Here is a 19,930-nt window from a genome sequence, read left to right on the forward strand (position 1 = left end):
AACTTTTCCAAACCATACTATTTAACCTGAGTTGACTTGTTTGCTACACTGTAAATGTACACTGAGTATACAAAACATTAGGAACAACCCACAACCACCACCCATTTGCCGTTAGAATAGCCTCAATTGGTCGGGGCATGGACTCTACAAGGTGTCTGAAAGCATTCCACAGGGATGCTGGCCCATGTTGACTCCAATGCTTCCCACAGTTGTGTCAAGTTGGCTGGATGTCCTTTGGCTGGTGGACCGTTCTTGATACACACAGGAAACTGTTGAGCATTAAAAACCCAGCAGCGTTGCAGTTCTTCCCACACTCAAACCGGTACGCCTGGCATCTACTACCATACCCCGTTCAAAGGCACTTAAATCTTTTGTCTTGCCCGTTCACCCTCTGAATGGCACATATACACAATACATGTCTCAATTGTCTCAAGGCTTAAAAATCCTTTAACCTGTCTCCTCCCATTCATATACACTGATTGAAGTGTATTTAACAAGTGACATGAATTAGGGATCATATCTTTCCCCTGGATTCACCCGGTCAGTCTAGGTCATGGAAAGAGCAGATGTTCTTAATGTTTTGTACACTCAGTGTATGTGTCAAGGGTACAATATCTGAACATCAAAGTCTGCAAATAACACTAAATCCTGGGTTTATGTTTTCAAACAGCACTAAATGATGGATTTGTATTTATGGAGAGAGAGAGAATGAAAAGAAAGGAAAGATAAAGAGAGAGAGATCCCATGATGATGCACAGTATTCCAGTTTTGTTTTGGGCTGCCTGCAGAATCTAGGACAGAAAGTGCCCCCAGCAGTGTTACCGGTACATCACTACTATTACAGAACAGGCAAGTCGCAGGGAGATTCATCAGCTGCCCAATAGTCTCCATGATAAAAACAAGTGGATGGATAACAAGAAGGAGATATCTGAAACTTGTAGCTTAAACATAAAAGTTGGTCCACATTAACCCCTGTATGGCTGGCTTTCATTGCACTCTTTCACTTTTCAAACGGTATGTTCAATTGCTCTGTAAATTGACTGCAATTACTGCAATTATGTGCTGTTATTGGCTGGATAATTGATTTTATATCCACAGTCCCATGAAGTCTGGCCAGTGTTATGTCCCGCTCACGCTAGATTGACTAGTAATCAATCAATTAACCAATTAGCGGAATCAATCGGTCAATCAATCACTCAGCTAACCACAATTGACCCTTGACAATCATACATACATGTTCATCTCGGCTACTGTTATTAAATGTAATAGCATATGTATCGAAACACTTCCCATCAGAATAGCATTACACATAGCCTAACATCACCGGTGGGCAGGGAAAGGGTTACTGTTTTGTAAAATGACATTTTGAAGGGGGGGGAAAGCTCACACACAGCTCTGCTGGCGCGGTTGTTTGGTGCAGGTTGACGTTATCAGTAAATTAGGACATGGCTTGCAGCTCGATGACCAGCTTGAGAGGAGGGAGAGCCTGAACGGTGTTGCCTAAATGAGATAAAAAGCGCGTGGTTGGCGCTGGTTCTTTTTCCTCCAGCTAGGTGTCGTATCCGTAGCAGTGTGAATATCAGCGCAGAACGACGAGGCCAGCTCACACTGCCCGGATACACCGCGAAATGGTCACGTCTATTCTTGGGCTCCTTATCCTACCACTATGTCTTCAGCAGTGTGGTTTTGTACACGGTGAGTAGCCTAATTGTACATGTCTAAACGTGTTGCGGTATATTTCAATGTGTTGGTACAACACCGGGTTGGTTATGCCCATTACACCTGCCTATGGTTTCTTTGCCGCTGTCATTCCTGTGTAATCTAATTCTCAACCTTGCTTTCGTTCTACGAATATGGCACAAAACGTACACACGGCCAGACGGTTTTTCACACTGCCCTCGGGATATTTATTCCAACATTTGCAGTTTCCAATAAAATGCCTAGGTTTGATTTGAAAAACTCTTTTTAATAATTGCTTTCAGTCTTTTTAAGTGTCGGTCATTTAAAATGCGGCCAGGAAAAAGGCCTTCGCCTGTGTTTATGTAGGCTACGTGGTCGTTATACTAGGAAAAGATACCATGGTTTTGTTTTTTAAATGGTCAGTGTGGGTCATTGGTTTGGTTACAATGAACCTGAAATCGATGTACTGATATAGGGAGAAAATTCATTTGGATTCTTCTCTTTTAACATTCGCTTTCTGTATGTTACAGATTTTTTTTTCCCCTTCCAGTAGTGCTAATTTATTCCTGAAGATTGGGGCGAGCCTTCAATGGATTGATATATTGTTTCACACTGGGCAGTGGGACAGCGTAGCAACACATTCTCCGCTTGGGGGGGGGGCAATTTATTAAGAACAAATTTATAAAGAACAGGTGACTGATTATTTGCCGACTCCTGTTGGATTGCATTGCATGGCATTGGCAGTTAAGCGCGTGTCTATATTAGCCTATCCTACCGGTATGTAGGCCATCTATGAAGTGTTTAGATTTGTCATTGAGCATGAAGGGAAATGTTTTGCCCTGAAAATAATATTTTATTAGTGTCAGGGGCTTTTGTTGTTGCGTCTCCGATTGTTTTACTTCGTGAGTTGAGCGAGACTATACGCAAATGAGATTCTCCCTGACCTAATTAAAATGGAGATGTATCCAAGGACCAAGGCTTTATTCTCCATTTTGGTTGTGATACTGAGACCAATCGGGCTCGAAGGCGCGTTGTCTTCAGACTGTAGGCTACCGTACTGGACAGGGACTACAGACGGACACAATCAGTGGCGAATGGAAATTAGTTCGTCAATCAAATTAGACAATGGGCCTAAATGAAAGATGCGCATATTTTTGAAATGTCTCTTTTGTTACTCAAGGGTATAATAAAATTAGGGTAAGCCTAGCTACACCAGTTTTAATTTTAATGTTTGCTCTCTAGCTTCCATTATGGAAACTGGTTATTTGAGTATTAATCACACATTTCACAAACATTGGTCTAACATTACATATTTCCTTGGAGTGTTTCAGACTTTCTGCTATTAATGTTCACACAATTGCAAACACTTGATGAGAAGCCTACAATTAATTTGAAAATGGTGAGTAATGAGAAAGATCAGCAAGATGCCAATAGGCGTTAGTAAGCCTGCTTTAAAGTTTGATTGGTGGGTTTATTCCCTAATGTACACTGATCAAAATATAAACGCAGTGGTGTTGGTTTCATGAGCTGAAATAAGATCCCAGACATTTTCCATACGCACAAAACAGCATGATAATTACACAGGTGCATCTTGTGCTGTGGACAACAAAAGGCTACTCTAAAATGTGCAGTTTTGTCAAACAACACAATGCCCCAGATTGTCTAGTTGAGGGAGCATGCAATTGCCATGGCGACTGCAGGAATGTCCACCAGAGCTGTTGCCAGAGAATTGAATGTTCATTTCTCTACCATAAGCAGTCTCCAGCATTGCTTTAGAGAATTTAGCAGTATGTCCAACTGGCCTCACAATCGCAGACCATGTGTGGGCAAGGGGTTTGCTGATGTCAATGTTGTGAACTGCGTGCCCCAGGGTGGCTGTGGGGGTATGGGCAGGCATACAGTCAACGAACACAATTGCATTTTATCGATGGCAATTTGAATGCAGAGATGCGTGACAAGATCCTATTTTTTTGGGGGGTGGGGGGGTCTGTGACCAACAGATGCATATCTGTATTCCCAGTCATGTGAAATCTATAGATTAGGGCCTTATGCATTTATTTAAAATGATTGATTTCCTTAGAAGTAAAATCTTTGAAAATGTTGCATTTATATTTAAGTATTTGTCGAGTTTTTTTTATTTTATATCTACAGACCCACTGCCCCAGGCTCGCTGACATGTTAACTTTTCAGTGAAGCAACCGCAGTACAAAATGTTGTACAATAGCAGAGATGTATCTGAGTTAACTCGTGCTGTGAGCTGTCCTTGATCTATAGAACAGACAAAAGCAGTAGGACCTATACAGTTAACTAATGACTAATATTCACATGATTCAGCCTCGTAGTGTGTATGATTATGCAAGTCTCCATTTATTTTGGCCTGGGACTTCATTTTGTTGCCCTGCCCCTCAAGACCAGCCTTATTATTCTAGTTGTGGTTTTTTTTTTTTTGGGGGGGGGGGGGGGTCATGGGTTTAGCTGTAGTGTAAACTACTCTAGGAGCACTGCTGCTACGCACCGGTCCTTGCCTTGAACTATCACTGGAAGGTTTAAGCATGAGTGGCACTGATTAATGTAATCGCTCTACTATATGTAGGCCTGTGTGTATGTGGACCCATATCAGCCACTTGTTTGGTAGTGCCCCTGAGACTTATGCTAATGTCCACACTGCAAGCACTCTGCTTTATATAACCCTCTTGATCGTTCTTTGGCATTCTACCCTTCAGGAGCCTGATCTGCTGGCTTGTTTAGAAAATGGCTGTGTCTGAAAATGGCACCCTATTGCTTATTTAGTGCACTGCTTTTGACTCGAGGCGTCTGTTCAAAAGTGGGTGCGCTATTTAGGGAATAGGGTGCAATTTCGGACACCCTATGGCCACTGCCCAGGACCATTACTAGTCAGTCCCAGGCAGACTATTGTGCTGGTGGTATTGGCCTCCTGTCACACAGATCTGTTAGCTCCCTGCTGCAGAAGTGTACCGTACTGAGCAGATGATCATTCAGGCACACTCTGAGGAGCAGGGGGTTATTAGACATGGTCCGGCTGTACTTTCTCCTCGCTGCACAGGCTTGTGGCTGGCTGGCAACAGCCACTCTGTCGTACAGGAGCCATATGCCGTGTTTCACTGTGGCTGGCTGGTACCTACGGCACAGTGGGTCATTGGTGATGTCAAATGATCCCTCTTCCCCCTTGTCAATATTAACCCCATAGACAGTCATTTAGAGTTTCACCCATGGCTTAACCATCGATTGGCTGAATGTGTGCATGTAGTGATGGCTTATTTTGTTTTTCTGTGTCCTACAAACACGACCCAGGTCGGGACTTTCAATTTGGTGACGAACAAGGTGGACCGTTGTAGTCCTTGAGGCCTGGAGAAGCGAACACTAGTTCAACGTTGTTGTGCAATCTGTATTTCCTTGTTCCTTACAGGATCAAAGACGGAATGTGAGCCCAGTCAGTTCCAGTGTGGGAACGGCCGCTGCATCCCGTCTGTCTGGCAGTGTGACGGGGATGAGGACTGCTCCGACGGCAGTGACGAGCACACCTGTGGTGAGACGCACGAACCGCTTTTCGCACTATTTCATCAGATCGGTGACACAGCCTGTTAGAAAACGACCCTTGTAATCTTGGCCCCACTGGTGCTGTGACTGAATCCACCAGGGTTATCATGACCTGGTGTAAGTGGCGACGGTTCTGGAGAGCTAAAAATGGCAGTGACGGAGACGGAGCAAACGAGCCCCATCTGGGCAAACTGAGTGTCACCTTGATTTTTCTGTGCTATCTGGGTCATGGGGGATGAGACTGAGCGGGATGGAGGGGAAAAAGAGGTTGCCATAGAAAGGGATGTGTGGCGCGGTCTCAATGATAACTGTGCTGACATGACCGCTTTAGTGTTACTATGGATTACCTGCCCATCTGTTTCCTTTGTCTCTCTGCCCGTGGATCCCTCTATTGACTTTATACATTACCAACACAGCTCTGGTGACATTAATGTTGATGGGACTTCCATAATAGTTAGAGGGGCCTCTGCCACTTATTGGCAGTCTAGTCACAAGGAGGAATGGCCTGTGAGGAGGCTCTTTAACACAGTGGACATGAAGTGACTGAAAATAGGGTGGGGTATGTGGGAGGGTGAGTGCTTTGCCATCGTAGAGGTCTGTTTGACAAATAATAGTATGCTCAGTGCAATAGACCAGGGTTTCCCCAAACGCTGTCCTGAGGGCCCCCTTGGTGCACCTCTTGGTTATTGTCCTAGCACTACACAGCTGACTCAAAATCAACACTTCATCTTCAAGCTTTGATTATTTGAATCGGCTGTGTAGTGGGGCCCCAGAACCGTGTTTGGGAAACCCTGCAATAGACTACTATACTAAATATACACTATAGTGACTGATTTTAAAGGGCACATTGTCAATCCTTATATTGGTTTAGTCTGGATCTGACTTTTGGCTCATATTTGTGGTACTTTGGAGTGGATTTTGTCCTCGCACTGAAAGACCAAGATGCTTCACTTGCTGTTTGGGTTTTCTGATTCTGAAGCTCGCATACTGTATCACTCTAACACACTCGATGCCGCTGTGCCTTTGCAGTTCGTAAGACCTGTGCGGAGGTGGATTTTGTCTGTCGCAATGGCCAATGCGTCCCCAAGAGATGGCACTGCGACGGTGAGCCAGACTGCGAGGATGGCTCTGACGAGAGCGTTGAAGTTTGCCGTAAGTCATCTGCAACAAGGCCAGCCCCAGATTGGGACTCCTTTTCCTTCTGCTCTTCATGTTCAGTTGAGAATTGTATGCCTGTCTAAAATAAATGTTTGACTGTTTTGCCTTCACTTACAGTATGATGAAAAGTTGGGTTAAATGGCCTCTTCCGTAGTAAGTGGATCAGGTTGACAATCTCACACAGAGGCGTTTAATCACAGTTTCACCATGTGCCTCCCACTGTCAGCCAATGCAACAGCTGTCAGTTTGTGGATATGGCTTAGGATCAGGTTACTCTGGCTCTTTCCGCTATGCTGCTTTAAGTGCATGTCCTCCGTGCACCCTCGCATAGTTCGACTTGCATAGAGACCAGGTGGCCACATTTAAAAGCCTTAATTTAATGTTCCAAATGGGGAGTGTTTCCAGTGATGTGGGCAGCAGCAATGTATTCCACTGAAGTACACAATGAGCAGGGTGTCAGTCATATTTGGGGTGGTTTGTGTGTACGTGCAGGTCAAGACGTCATATCACCGGTTTGTTTGACCAGCTGTCGGGAAAGCTGTCTGTCAGTACGCATGGTAATGTTTGTGTGCGAATGAGTCGCCACACATAAAATATCGTAGAATTGAGGAACTCTTAATTCTCCCCAATTTTTTTTCTTTAGATGGAAGCAGTTGGCTATGAAGCAATTCCCTTCCATAAAGTGCGTTAGGTTAGATGAGACGTTAAGAATGTTTCCAAAGCAGCATGTCTGTCCTTTCATCTGCCATCGTACATTACTCTCTGAGCCCAGTGTGAGATGTTACATTAGGAACAGTACGAGTTGGCTTCTCTGATGTGGAGCTAATGCTTCACAAGCTCTTCTGACTGATACCGCCCAGCACGCTTTCATATGCATTCCTCAGAAATGGAGTTTCATTGATTTGGTAGCAAGCACTCTTACCAGACCTTTCCATATCCCCTGTTACACATGAATCGTCTGTGTCCTCTGCTTCAATGGTATGATTAGTAAGTCTGTTCCTGATGTATTGATGTCTTTGCTTGAAATATTAAAATCCTCTCGGTTTGATCCCTAACCAACAGGCATTGTGCCAATAGCCACTAGATAAGAGGCTTGTAAATGTTTTGAATGGGCTCGAAGACATGCTCCGGACTCTCGGCCTAGTTAAGGAAGCATTCGTAATCTATACAGTTACCTACCCCGTAAAGAGTGAGGGAGTGTACACACACTAATCTCAAATCAAATCTTGTTGAACACATCAAGATCAATTGATTTGTAAATGTATCACATTTGTCTAACCGCCTACGTTTGCTGTCCGAGGCGGTCGACCCAGTGCTCCGCTCAATATATCGCTCAGTGCTCCATTAGCCAGCCTAGCCCAGCACCCTGCAGAATTGTGTTAAGCATTTCCCATCCCAAACATTTCCCATCACAGCACTAAAGGTCTATAAATTCACTCCCTCCATCCATGTGCCCTGCAGACACCAGGACCTGCCGTGTGAATGAGTTTAGCTGTGGGGCCGGGTCCACCCAATGCATCCCAGTGTTCTGGAAGTGTGATGGCGAGAAGGACTGCGACAACGGCGAGGATGAAATTAACTGCGGTGAGTTGATTTGCCATGTAGCCGTAGGGCGAGAGGTGTCCCTCAAACTACTAGGTGGATTTCCTTACTGTGTATTTGAATGACTCCGAGCAGCGACAGTTAATTTAGGAGTACATGGTTGTTGATTTCCTACAGTAGCGTCACGTTACTGAGTACTCCGTTCACTCACACAGGTAACATCACGTGCGCCTCGCTGGAGTTCACCTGTGCGAGCGGCCGCTGCATCTCCCGCAACTTTGTGTGCAACGGCGAGGACGACTGTGGCGACGGGAGTGACGAGCAGGAGTGTGCCCCGTCGTCCTGCGGCCCCAGCGAGTTTCAGTGTGGCAACGCCACCTGTATCCCTGGCAGCTGGGTGTGCGACGACGACGTGGACTGCCAGGACCAATCGGACGAATCCCCTCAGCGCTGTGGTCGCCACCCCACGCCCCCGGCTAAATGTTCACCCAGCGAGACGCAGTGTGGGTCTGGGGAGTGCATCCACCGCAAGTGGCGCTGTGACGGCGACGCCGACTGCAAGGACGGCAGTGACGAAGCCAACTGTCGTGAGTGTGGCGCGGCTTAACCAGACGGCCTGCAAGTTCCAGCAGGCCAGCCGATGTACTTTTAGTTTTTTTTTTGTTACTACTTTTTTGCTACACAGGTCAGATTGCACTGGTTTCATATGATCATAAATGGAGCCTTCTATTACAATAAAACGATATTGCAATAAAAGGATCTGGTCATAAAAGCTGTGCTTCTCTATACTCAGTGTTCATAGCAGCTGTCATGTTTGTTTTTTATGGTTATGACCGTGGTGTAGGTATTGAGTGCAAATGGAGCAATGATGGTTGTTGGTGTGTATGGGTTGATGTGTGTAAGGGTTAATGGTGTAAGGTCTGTGTCCTCTCCTCTCCAGCTGTTCGTACCTGCAGGCCAGACCAGTTCAAGTGTGAGGACGGCAACTGTATCCACGGCAGCAGACAGTGCAACAGCTTGCGCGATTGTGCAGATGGCACCGACGAAGTCAACTGCAAGAACTGTGAGTGTTCAACCAGGAGTAATGTCGTTCCGAATGAATGTACTTAGTGTTGCTACACTACAGAACGTTTCCTAAACAAGGTCATTTTTGCTTCAGTGTTCAGTTATTCCTGTATGAGTTGGGTCAAAATACTCAGTAAATACTAATTTGATATTCAGGACTACAGTAATGGAATTATTGACTTCAAACCGTCACATGAATTGTGTTGGTTGCACCTGCAATTAAGCACGCCTTCGTGTTCCTATGGGGGACATGCACAACACTGGTAGATGGTCGACTCGATCTCCTACACCCACTTCCATTATGTCACTGTACCTGTTTTTTCAATATTATTTTACCTGTTTCCCCCCCCCCCCCCCCCCCCCAATTTTGTGTTATCCAATTGGTAGTAGTTACTGTCTTGTCTCATCGCTGCAACTCCCGTACGGACTCGGGAGAGGCGAAGGTCGAGAGCCGTGCGTCCTCCGAAACACAACACAACCCAACCAATCTGCACTGCTTCTTGACACAATGCACATCTAACCCGGAAGCCAGCCGCACCAACGTGTCAGAGGAAACACCGTACACCTAGCGAGCTGGTCAGCGTGCACTGCGCCCGGCCTGCCACAGTCGCTAGTGCGCGATGACAAGGATATCCCTGCCGGCCAAACCCTCCCTAACCCAGATGACGCTGGGCCAATTGTGCGTCGCCCCATGAGCCTCCCGGTCGCGGCTGGCTGTGGCAGAGCCTGGGCTCAAATCCAGAATCTCTGGTGGCACTGCGATGCAGTGCCTTAGACCACTGCGCCCCCCTGGAGGCCCCCCACTGTACCTGTTTAACAGTATCACCGGTTTGTAATGTCACTTTCTTTCTCTTTCACGACCCAGTGACGCAGTGCAACGGCCCTGATAGGTTCAAGTGTCGGAGTGGAGAGTGTATCGAGATGAGTAAAGTGTGCAACAAGGCCCGGGACTGTCCTGACTGGAGCGACGAGCCCATCAAAGAGTGCAGTAAGTGGATGACGGGAACCAAACCTGTTTTTAATTAAGCAGTTAAGTGACGCGAGGATGAGTTCAGTTAGTGTGTAGTCTTGTGATTTGTTCGTTCACGATGGAGAGCCACGAATGCTCTCACTGGAGTGGGTTAGCTTGCCTTGCAAGTTGCAATACTGCCCTGGTTGTAGACCGCAGAACATTATGGGGTTGACGCAAGTGTTCTGTCCGTGTGTGTATACCACTTACTATATACATTTACCCTTTTTGACCCGTCACATGGAGGATACCTCGTATTGTCCTGATCGAACTCGTCCTACGCTACAGCGATCCCATTAGTCTATCGTTCAGCCAGTCCGCTGATGTGATTGATTTTCAGGCAGGCCTTTGTTCGTGAATGAAGGGCATGAGTAACCACTGTTCTGCTGTTCCCGTTTCAGACCTGAACGAGTGTCTGCTGAACAATGGCGGCTGCTCCCACATGTGCAGGGACATGGTGATTGGCTACGAGTGTGACTGCACCCCTGGACTGCAGCTCATAGACCGTAAAACCTGTGGGGGTAGGTGAAATATCCAATCATTAACCCATACACTGTGATATTAACTCATGTGAAAGAAAGGCATTTTCAGTTGACTTGTGTAACTGGGTATTGAGACTTACTACAATTGAACTACTTACTAAATCTCTTACATTTGACTGAATATTTACAACAAAATTCATTGACCTCCTACTGTTAGTGACTTCCTGTTTTTCCCTTTCCTGCAGACATCAATGAGTGTATGAATCCTGGGATCTGTAGTCAGATCTGTATCAACCTGAAGGGAGGGTATAAGTGCGAGTGCCACAACAGTTACCAGATGGACCCCACCACAGGAGTGTGCAAGGCTGTGGGTAAGTTGGCTCACCCTGGCGTGTATATACCATGCTGTACCACCACGAGCACATGGCAGAGGGATGCCTAGGCAGACGTTGGCGCGCTAGAGGAACGCAGCATCACTAATGGGCATCCGATCCAATGGACTCTGTACCCCGTGTCGATCTGTCCTGATCAATGCGTTTGAATTCTCAAGCTTCTTGATATATTTTCAAGCTTATATATGAATCCAAGTTCAAATAGAATAGCAGTAATATTGTTCACAACGACCTTGATCTGAAGTCCAGCTGGGGATGTTCTTGTGCCATTTCTGACTCAGTGACTCGTGATTAGTGTTCTGACATTAGGACAGACTCAAAAGGCTCCATTGTCATTATGAATGAGTGTCTATGTGGCTCCCTCAAGGCACGGAGCCCTGTCTGATCTTCACTAACCGGAGGGACATCCGGAAGCTGGGTCTGGAGAGGAGGGAGTACACGCAGATCGTGGAGCAGCTGCGGAACACGGTGGCACTGGATGCAGACTTCACCCAGCAGAGGCTCTTCTGGGCTGACCTGAGCCAGAGGGCCATCTTCAGGTAGCTACAGGTCCCATTTTCAGGTGCAACGTGTCCCATCACACCCGCATGAGATTAAGTCTAAACCCATAGATGGTCTATTATCATGGGGGAGTCTGTGTTCACCTTGACCTGTTATCACTGGTTTCTAGCATGTTTACATGGTAACAGGGCCAAAGTTCACTGAGCGCATGTTCGCTATACTTCCCAGCAATAAACCATTCAACCCTACAAACTAAATTGGCTCTGAGTAACCTCGAACCGAACACAAATGTTTCTCAACCCCTTGTCTTTCCAGCACGGTGTTGGAGAAGCGAGATGTAGGAAGTCATGTGAAGGTGATAGATAATGTCCAGACACCAGTGGGGATTGCAGTAGACTGGATCTACAAGAACATCTACTGGTCAGACCTCGGTACCAAGACCATAGCTGTGGCCAACTTCATCGGCACCAAACGAAAAGTTCTCTTCGACAGCGGTTTGAAAGAGCCTGCGTCCGTCGCTGTTGATCCACTGTCTGGGTAAAGTTGCTGTACTTTATGGGGGTCCGCGTTTCTGAACAGTTCCTGAATGCTTCCACCTTTTGGACCCCTCATAATGATTTTCTCATCTCTGCCGGTGTTCTAGGTTCTTGTACTGGTCAGATTGGGGTGAACCAGCTAAGATTGAGAAGTCTGGCATGAACGGGGTTGACAGGCAGGTCCTGGTCGAGACTGATATTCAGTGGCCCAATGGAATCACCCTGGGTGGGTAAAGCTGGATTCTGATTGTCCCGTCACTGCATTATACCTAATGTGCATTTACCCTTTGAGCAGGTTGAATTGCTTTCATGGCTACAGGGTGTGATAAACATGTATATTAATTTCCTTCCCTTAGACCTGATCAAGAGTAGACTGTATTGGGTGGACTCAAAGTTGCACATGCTCTCTAGCGTCGACCTGAACGGAGACAACCGGAGGAAAGTGCTCCAGTCCCCAGAATACCTGGCTCACCCCTTCGCTGTCACTGTGTTCGAGGTATGGCTATGGCTCTCGATGCGCTGTGAGGGTGGTGAAATGTGCATGTAACAAGTGTGCGACAGTTACTTCCTGTAACTAATACACTGGCAGGGCAATTGACGGTTGAGATTGTAGTTTTGCGTCTGCAATTTGATTGCTTCTTGTGTTGGTAATGCTGCAGAGCAAACTGATGCTTTTATTGACATTCATGATGGGTAATGTACTAAATCTCTGTTCAAAGGGATTAGCTGGTTTTCTGGAAACTAAACTCCATGATTTTCTCCATGTGTGGTGATCAGTGGCATTTGACAGAATTACTGTCACACTATTAGAATAAATAGCTGTTCAGTGTCTTCAAAAGTCTTTCCTTCTCTGAAGCATGGGTCCCAAGCCATTTCTACTGGCATCTGCTCTGGGGTTTAGTGTGTGTGACTGTGATTATTGTTTCAGGATCGAGTGTTTTGGACAGATGGGGAGAACGAGGCAATCTACGGAGCAAACAAGTTCACAGGCTCTGATGTGATTACCCTGGCAAGCAATCTGAACGAGCCACAGGACATCATTGTTTACCACGAGCTAATCCAGCTGTCTGGTAAGGCTGCCAGATGTTAGCCTGATCACTGGGGTTTGGGAGAGAGGGCTATGTTAGTTAGCCTAGATCACAGGGAGAGAGGGCTGTGTTTGCTGCCTCTGTGAAATTCACAGCTCCACACTCCTATGTAACCGTCTTCAGTCAACTCCATTGACCCCTGTAACCGTTGGATAGGGAAAGGTCAAAAACAAGGATCCTTCCATGCACTAACTGGCTTGCCTGTAAATGCCAGAGTACTGTTTAAAAAACACTTAGACTAGGACATTTTAGTAGATCAAAATTCTGTCATGTAGGAGTGACTAGATTGATCTGCATTTTTACAGGCAAAGTAGCATAGTTCTTCACGTAATGCATCTTAGAAGTATGGGGCAGTGGCTAACTGGTTCCCTCCATTTTGAATCCACACAGGGACAAACTGGTGCAATGAGAAGGCTCAGAACGGTGGCTGTGCCTACATGTGCCTGCCAGCTCCACAGATCAACAAATACTCTCCCAAATACACCTGCGTGTGTCCGAAAGACCAGACGCTCGCTTCAAACGGCCTTCACTGTAGCCCAGGCAAGTACTGTAACGTTAACATCCGGTTGGACAGTGAGGGGTTAAACTGTGCTGTGATGCTGAGTTTTTTTTTTGTAAGAGCCCTCGCTTTAGAGGCCTCTAATTCCTATTCTGTCACCCAAGCATTTCTTTCCCCTCTGTTGCAATTCAGATGTGTTGCTTGTGAAGCTTGACAGCTGTAGCCAGGCTGTCTGTCCCTCTGTTTGCCTGTATTCTGCTCCATCCCACTGCCCTTCTGAAGCCTCTGTGCCGCTTTAGCCTCAATGTGCTTTTTCTTCCCCTCTCAGAGCCACCGACGTTTGGGAATATAGTTGAGATGGCACCGGGCTTTTAAACGCAGTTTGATTGAATGAACCACCTGGGGTGCGGAGGGGATGCGGTTATTGTAGGGGCCAATAAGAGGGACTCCTGTCACTTGAAGAATGCTTTATATACTGCTTTTTAGATTCGATCCAGAAAGCAACATGTTTTCTACCCAAATAGAAGCTAACTGAATGAATTTGTCTTGCCTGGTAATTGATGGAATGCTAGGATGTAGACGGTGGGCTTGACGCTTTTCATTTGCGTGAGACAAAGGGGTTGAATTTGCTCAGTGAGGGTACTAGCGGGGAAAGCTCAGGCTGTGCACCCCACTGCCATTAACCAAGATCTATCGCCTAATTTACTGCTATACTTGTCATGCGGTGTAGTCTATGCTTTAATTACACAAAGATCTTTCCACAAAGATACTTTGATTTAGGCCCAGGTATGAGCAAGTATGGTATTTTGTCTGATCTAATCATGGTCTCGTGCTTCATTTCATTCATGCCATTCATAATCCTACATGAGCAACCTTCAGATTTTGCACTACTATGGGCCTTAACATTTCCAGCTTTTTGTCACCAATTCCTTTGGCAATTGAACAAGGCTCTATGGTTAGCTGGACAGTAGTATAGAAAATTGATTTGATTTCCTTTTAATTTTGGATCACTTCTGCATGTTTTTTTCCAAACGCTTCTGTGCTTCGCGTTGCTCCGCTTTCCAGTTTTTCCGGCAGGAATTAATTTGTGACAAAGTAACATGAAAAAGCTGCATGGTAATGAGTGTTTCTGTAGTCGGAATGTGAAGCTGTGATGGAAGTTTTGCCAAAGCATTACAATACTCTGTTCTCTTATGACAGTGACCCCTTCAGCTCCCTCAAAGGATGATGGGAAAGCTCTAATACGTCCCACTGACTCCCAAGGTAAAGATGTCAGCCGCATGCCGTGTGCGGCTGAGGCTGCATGCCTGTCCTGGCTACAGCCATGACTCAGGACCCAGTAGTCTAGTTTCATAGCCTTTTGGCTTTTTAGTTAACAGATGTCAACGATTTAATTTTACTCTTGGATGACTCTGGTCTGGCTTCCCTGTGCTTCCCATCGTCATGGTGATTAGCCTATAAGCTTTCAGCCTTCTACTGGGGGGGGGGGGGGGGTTTGTGAGGTGGTGATGGGAAGTTGGTCAGTCAAGACGTCTGGAGTGTTAAACATTCCTGTACTGTCAAAGTAGATTTTGGAAGTAGCTATTAATGCCATCCACCCAGGGATGTTAAATGGTAGATTTTTAAGTGACGTCTACAATTAGCCAGTGGATGCATACACAATTAAGGACCACAATTAAAGTAACAAATATAGCATTTTATCTGTAGTGGATTTATTTGATTAGCCTGCTTTTTAAGTAATTTGTTTAGGCATTTCTTTTTGTAAGATGCCTTTGTTGCGCTGATCTCAGTGGTTTTTTGTTCAAAGTGACCACGGTGCCAAAAGTTGTCCCCCAACCTGTCCCTGCTGGTAAGCCCCAGTTCTCCCTCCCTGATTGAGCCCTTGGTGAAAAGAAGTGGTAGTTTTCCTTAGACTGTGATTCGTGCCAAAACACAGGTCCGTCAGCCTGCTCTTGCCAGCTCCTGATGGCCACATAATGTTCCAGAGCCCAGCTGACCACCAGGGGGTTGCCAGGGGATCAGAGCCACCCTATTGGCAGACAGGCAGGGAAGAAAAAAAAGCTAGTTCTCTTCGCCCCCCCCCCCCCCCTTCCATTCACCTACTTGTTTGCAAGTCATGTCACTACCAACTCTCATATCACCCATGTTCCATTCCCTAGAGGTATTTACACATGACCAGTTGCGTCTCTTGTACTTTTGGCCCTCAAGGTTATTCTTGGTACAACGTGATTATTGGTTACAACTGATCTTACTCTAAATACAGAGACTAATAGAAAGACCTGAACCAGTATATTTCTGTGTTTACATGGTCCCTCAAAGGACTGACTCTCATTCAGACTTACTTTCTCTATTGTAGAAGCCAAAGTCAGTACATCTGTCCATGAGGTGGACTCTACAGCTAGAGGATCTGCAGCTGCCTGGGTTATCCTCCCTGTGTGTAAGTACCGCTGTCACTGCCCATCCCTCCCTCCTCCTGGGTTATCCTCCCTGTGTGTAAGTACCGCTGTCACTGCCCATCCCTCCCTCCTCCTGGGTTATCCTCCCTGTGTGTAAGTACCGCTGTCACTGCCCATCCCTCCCTCCTCCTGGGTTATCCTCCCTGTGTGTAAGTACCGCTGTCACTGCCCATCCCTCCCTCCTCCTGGGCTATCCTCCCTGTGTTGTAACACTGTTACTGCCCATCCCTCCCTCTGCCTGGGCTATCCTCCCTGTGTTGTAACACTGTCATTGCCCATCCCTCCCTCTGCCTGGGTTATCCTCCCTGTGTTGTAACACTGTTACTGCCCATCCCTCAGCCGCTCTCTCTCTTGCAGCTATGACTCATACTTTTAAAGTACACTCAACTGTATGATAAGTGGGTGGATGAGCAATACTTCAATGGTTTTTCCTAGCTGTAGTACTTATTGAGTGTGGTGACTTATTCAGGTAACCCTTGAATTGCACCGCCGCCGTGTAACCTTGGCTCTGGCTAGCTGGATATTAAACTACTCCAGTATGTCTCATGTTGATCCCACTTTTGGCTTCTGTCCCCAGTGTTCCTGGCCATGGCTGCTGCGGGAGGTTACTTGATGTGGCGTAACTGGCAGCTGAAGAACAAAAAGAGCATGAACTTTGACAATCCAGTGTACCTGAAAACCACAGAAGAAGACCTCAACATTGATATCAGCAGGCACTCCTCCAATATAGGCCACACCTACCCAGCAGTAAGTCGTCCCTTAATCAGTCAAGTGTTCACTTCTGTAATTAACTACTTGATTGTGAGAACTTCCAATCCCTTTTTGCATTGCGACTTATCACCTTACATTGACTTGCAGACTGTCCACTAAACAGCTAAACATAAGGGGAAAATCCCATTCATTATTGTTACTAGTAGCCAGACCACTTTAGCCCTCAATCTGGAAATAGATTCTCTGCCTGTGAAGATCCACTCTTCATTGTGCTTTTGTCTTCCTTCCAGATATCAGTTGTGAATACAGAAGATGACTTGTCGTAACCAATCTGCCAAGTGACTCCCCATCGGTTTATTCAACCTTTGGTCTCCATGCCAACGACCTCTGCTTCTTTTAACAGAGCTACAACCAGATGCCTTCTGAAGTGCATTAAGTTGTGTTTTCTGGGGGGGGGGGTGTGTTTGTCATTAGTTGTATGAATTGTCCTACTCACACCAAGTGTGTCTGAAGTGGCAAGGGGTTTGGGGGGCTTGGCCTCTTTATATCTCCGCTCCTAAGCCCCGACACATTTCAAAGATTCTACTAGTTCAGTACACTGGTCGTCCTTTGTGAGGCAATGCAGGGCGCGATACTGCTTCTGACCTTCAGTCCCCTACTGGACATGTTTCTCTGAATATTTATGGAAAGCATATTTTAGGCAGTACGGTCTTAAAATATGTACGTTTCTTATAAACATTATCTCCAGAAGCACATTCTTAAAGCTTTTTTTGGTGCGATTCTGTGCTGGGAAGATGAGAGCTAAGGAATGTCATGTTACTACAGCATTTGTAAAACATTGTACATAAACCCTCTTCCCCTAAGAACAGAATCAGGACTGAAGCACTTTGATCAAATGGTCTGCTGTAAATAAGATTGTATACATTTGACTGAAATCAATTTTTGCTATGGTTGGGCATAGTACCAGGGTAGGGTAAGATGTATTTAAAACTGAATTTGTTAAACTATTTTGTATGTTTGTGTGCCATTGCTGTGACTTTTTCTAGCCATGTGCAGGGGGACTAAATGCTCTGTATCGTGAATAAAATTATTTGCAAACACTAAAGATAAAACAAGACCTTTTCATTTGACACATTTTTTTGGAAGACCCAAAAGCCACTGCTTGAATTTTCCCTGTACCACCATTTATCTATGGGTACATTCTGAATGTCCACCTTTCTCCCAAAGCTTTACTCCCCTCATTAATTCAAATGGACTGGTCTGAGGATGTCACCATGCACTAAAAACCAATGACTTTGAAATGAGGGGGGAGTGAAAGTACCAACTTCTGGAGATTGGTAGAGAATCTGAGTGCAACCTAGGATGTCATTTGTTGGTCTAAGGTAGTGGCCCTAGTAGCTATTCAAGAGTGCATTATTTCACCATTTAATGATTGACAGCCTATTTCAACTGCATTAACATATGCATAGTAGTGCCTGATATTGCAGATGGCAGTATGATTTAAAAAATATATATATTTGTACAGAATCATAATGACAAAGATGACCTCTTGAATGTTTGGGCAAAATGTAGATTCCTGCCTAATAGACAAGTGTTTTTCATGAACTGGTAATGCTGAATAAGTGTCTCCCTTAAAGTATATAGTTTAGATTGCTGGTGTACATACGGACACAAGCTCATGTACAGATACTAAAATAGGAAATGTTTTACTATTCAAAAGTAGGGCATTAAAATGACATGCTTCTATATATAACTGAACAAAATATAAATGCAACATGTGGTGGTCCCATGTTTAATGAGCTGAATTAAAAGAGCACAGATGCTTTTCTCATTCTGTGCACAAATGTGTTTACATTTGTTAGTGAGCATTTCTCCTTTGCCAAGATAATCCATCCAGCTGATGGGTGTGGCTTATCAAGAAGCTGATTAAACGGCACAATCATTACACAGGTGCACCTTGTGCTGAGGACAAAGGGCCAGTCTGAAATCTGAAGTTTTGGGGGTGTGCAATTGTCATGGTGACTGAAGGAATGTCTAGCAGAACTGTTGCCAGAGAATTAATTGAATGTTCATTTCTCTATCTTAAGCCACATCCAATGTCATTTAAGAAAATTTGGCAGTACTCAACTGCAGACCACGTGCATGGCGACATGTGGGTGAGTGGTTTGTTGATGTCAAAGTTGGGAACAGAGTGCTCAATGGTGGCAGAGGGGTTATGGTATTGGCAAGCATGAGAAACGAACACCATTGACATTTTATCGATGGCAATGTGAATACACCGTGACAAGATCCTGAGGCCCATTGTCATGCCATTCATCCGCCGCCATCACATGTTTCAGTATGATAATGCATGGGCCCCATGTCACAAGGATCTGTACACAATTCCTGCAAGCTGAACATTTCCCAGTTCTTCAATGGTCTGCATACTCACCAGACATGTCACCCGTTGAGTATGTTTGGGATGCTCTGGATCGACATGTACAACAGTGTTCCAGTTCCTACAAATATCCAGCAACTACGCACAACCATTGAAGAGTGGGACAACCGACCACAATCAACAGCCTGATCAACTATGCGAAGATGTGTCACGCTGCATGAGGCAAATGGGGGTCACACCAGATACTGATTGGTTTTCTGATCCACACCCCTACCTTTTTTTTAAAGGTATCTGTGACCAACATATCTGTATTCCTAGTCGTGAAATCGAATGATTAGGACCTAATTTACTTAATTCAATTGACAGATTTCCTTATATGAACTGTAACTCAGTAAAATCTTTGAAATTGTAGCATGTTTATTTTTGTGCAATATATATACACTGGATTCCGCCATTTCAGCCAGACCTGTTGCTGACAGGTGTATAAAATCGAGCACACAGCCATTGCAATCTCCATTGAAAAACATTGGCAGTAGAATGGCCTTACTGAGGAGCTCAGTGACTTTCAACCTGGCACCGTCATAGGATGCCACCTTTCCAACAAGTCAAATGTCTTCCCTGCTAGAGCTGCCCCGGTGAACTGTAAGTGATGTAACTGAAGTGGAAATGTCTTGGAGCAACAACGCCTCAGACGTGAAGGGGTAGGCCACACAAGCTCACAGAACGGCGAGTGCTGAAGCACATGTCCTCTGTTGCAACACTCACTACCGAGTTCCAAACGGCCTCTGGAAGCAACGTCAGCACAATAACTGTTCGTCAGGAGCTTCATGAAATGGGTTTCCATGGTCGAGCAGCTGCACACAAGGCAAAGATCAC

General features: G+C 45.6%; 1 protein-coding gene across 3 annotated transcripts; it reads left to right on the top strand.

Moving 5' to 3' along the window:
- Nucleotides 1-1,376: 1,376 nt before the first annotated feature.
- Nucleotides 1,377-17,782, top strand: vldlr (very low density lipoprotein receptor). 3 transcript variants are annotated; one of them, XM_029708864.1, is made up of 20 exons: nucleotides 1,377-1,695; nucleotides 5,108-5,227; nucleotides 6,268-6,390; nucleotides 7,858-7,980; nucleotides 8,154-8,525; nucleotides 8,879-9,001; nucleotides 9,869-9,991; nucleotides 10,414-10,533; nucleotides 10,740-10,865; nucleotides 11,254-11,425; nucleotides 11,703-11,924; nucleotides 12,031-12,149; nucleotides 12,280-12,419; nucleotides 12,852-12,993; nucleotides 13,402-13,551; nucleotides 14,711-14,773; nucleotides 15,318-15,359; nucleotides 15,867-15,947; nucleotides 16,544-16,713; nucleotides 16,968-17,782. In XM_029708864.1, the coding sequence occupies exons 1-20, from the start codon at nucleotides 1,629-1,631 to the stop codon at nucleotides 17,001-17,003; spliced, it is 2,634 nt and encodes an 877-aa protein (XP_029564724.1). In that variant the 5' UTR covers nucleotides 1,377-1,628; the 3' UTR covers nucleotides 17,004-17,782. The 3 variants fall into 3 exon arrangements, with proteins under 3 accessions (XP_029564724.1, XP_029564725.1, XP_029564726.1); XM_029708865.1 differs by lacking the exon at nucleotides 15,318-15,359 and having other exon boundaries at nucleotides 1,378-1,695; XM_029708866.1 differs by lacking the exons at nucleotides 14,711-14,773; nucleotides 15,318-15,359 and having other exon boundaries at nucleotides 1,378-1,695.
- The last annotated feature ends 2,148 nt before the right edge of the window (nucleotides 17,783-19,930 follow it).

The sequence above is a fragment of the Salmo trutta genome, chromosome 23 (genome assembly GCF_901001165.1).
Source record: "Salmo trutta chromosome 23, fSalTru1.1, whole genome shotgun sequence".
Taxonomy (NCBI): domain Eukaryota; kingdom Metazoa; phylum Chordata; class Actinopteri; order Salmoniformes; family Salmonidae; genus Salmo; species Salmo trutta.

Coding starts and splice junctions, on each gene's coding strand:
- vldlr (XM_029708864.1), top strand. CDS start 1,629: ATGGTCACGTCTATTCTTGGGCTCCTTATCCTACCACTATGTCTTCAG. Junction 12,420..12,851: donor TCGCTGTCACTGTGTTCGAG/GTATGGCTATGG, acceptor TTATTGTTTCAG/GATCGAGTGTTTTGGACAGA. Junction 12,994..13,401: donor CGAGCTAATCCAGCTGTCTG/GTAAGGCTGCCA, acceptor GAATCCACACAG/GGACAAACTGGTGCAATGAG.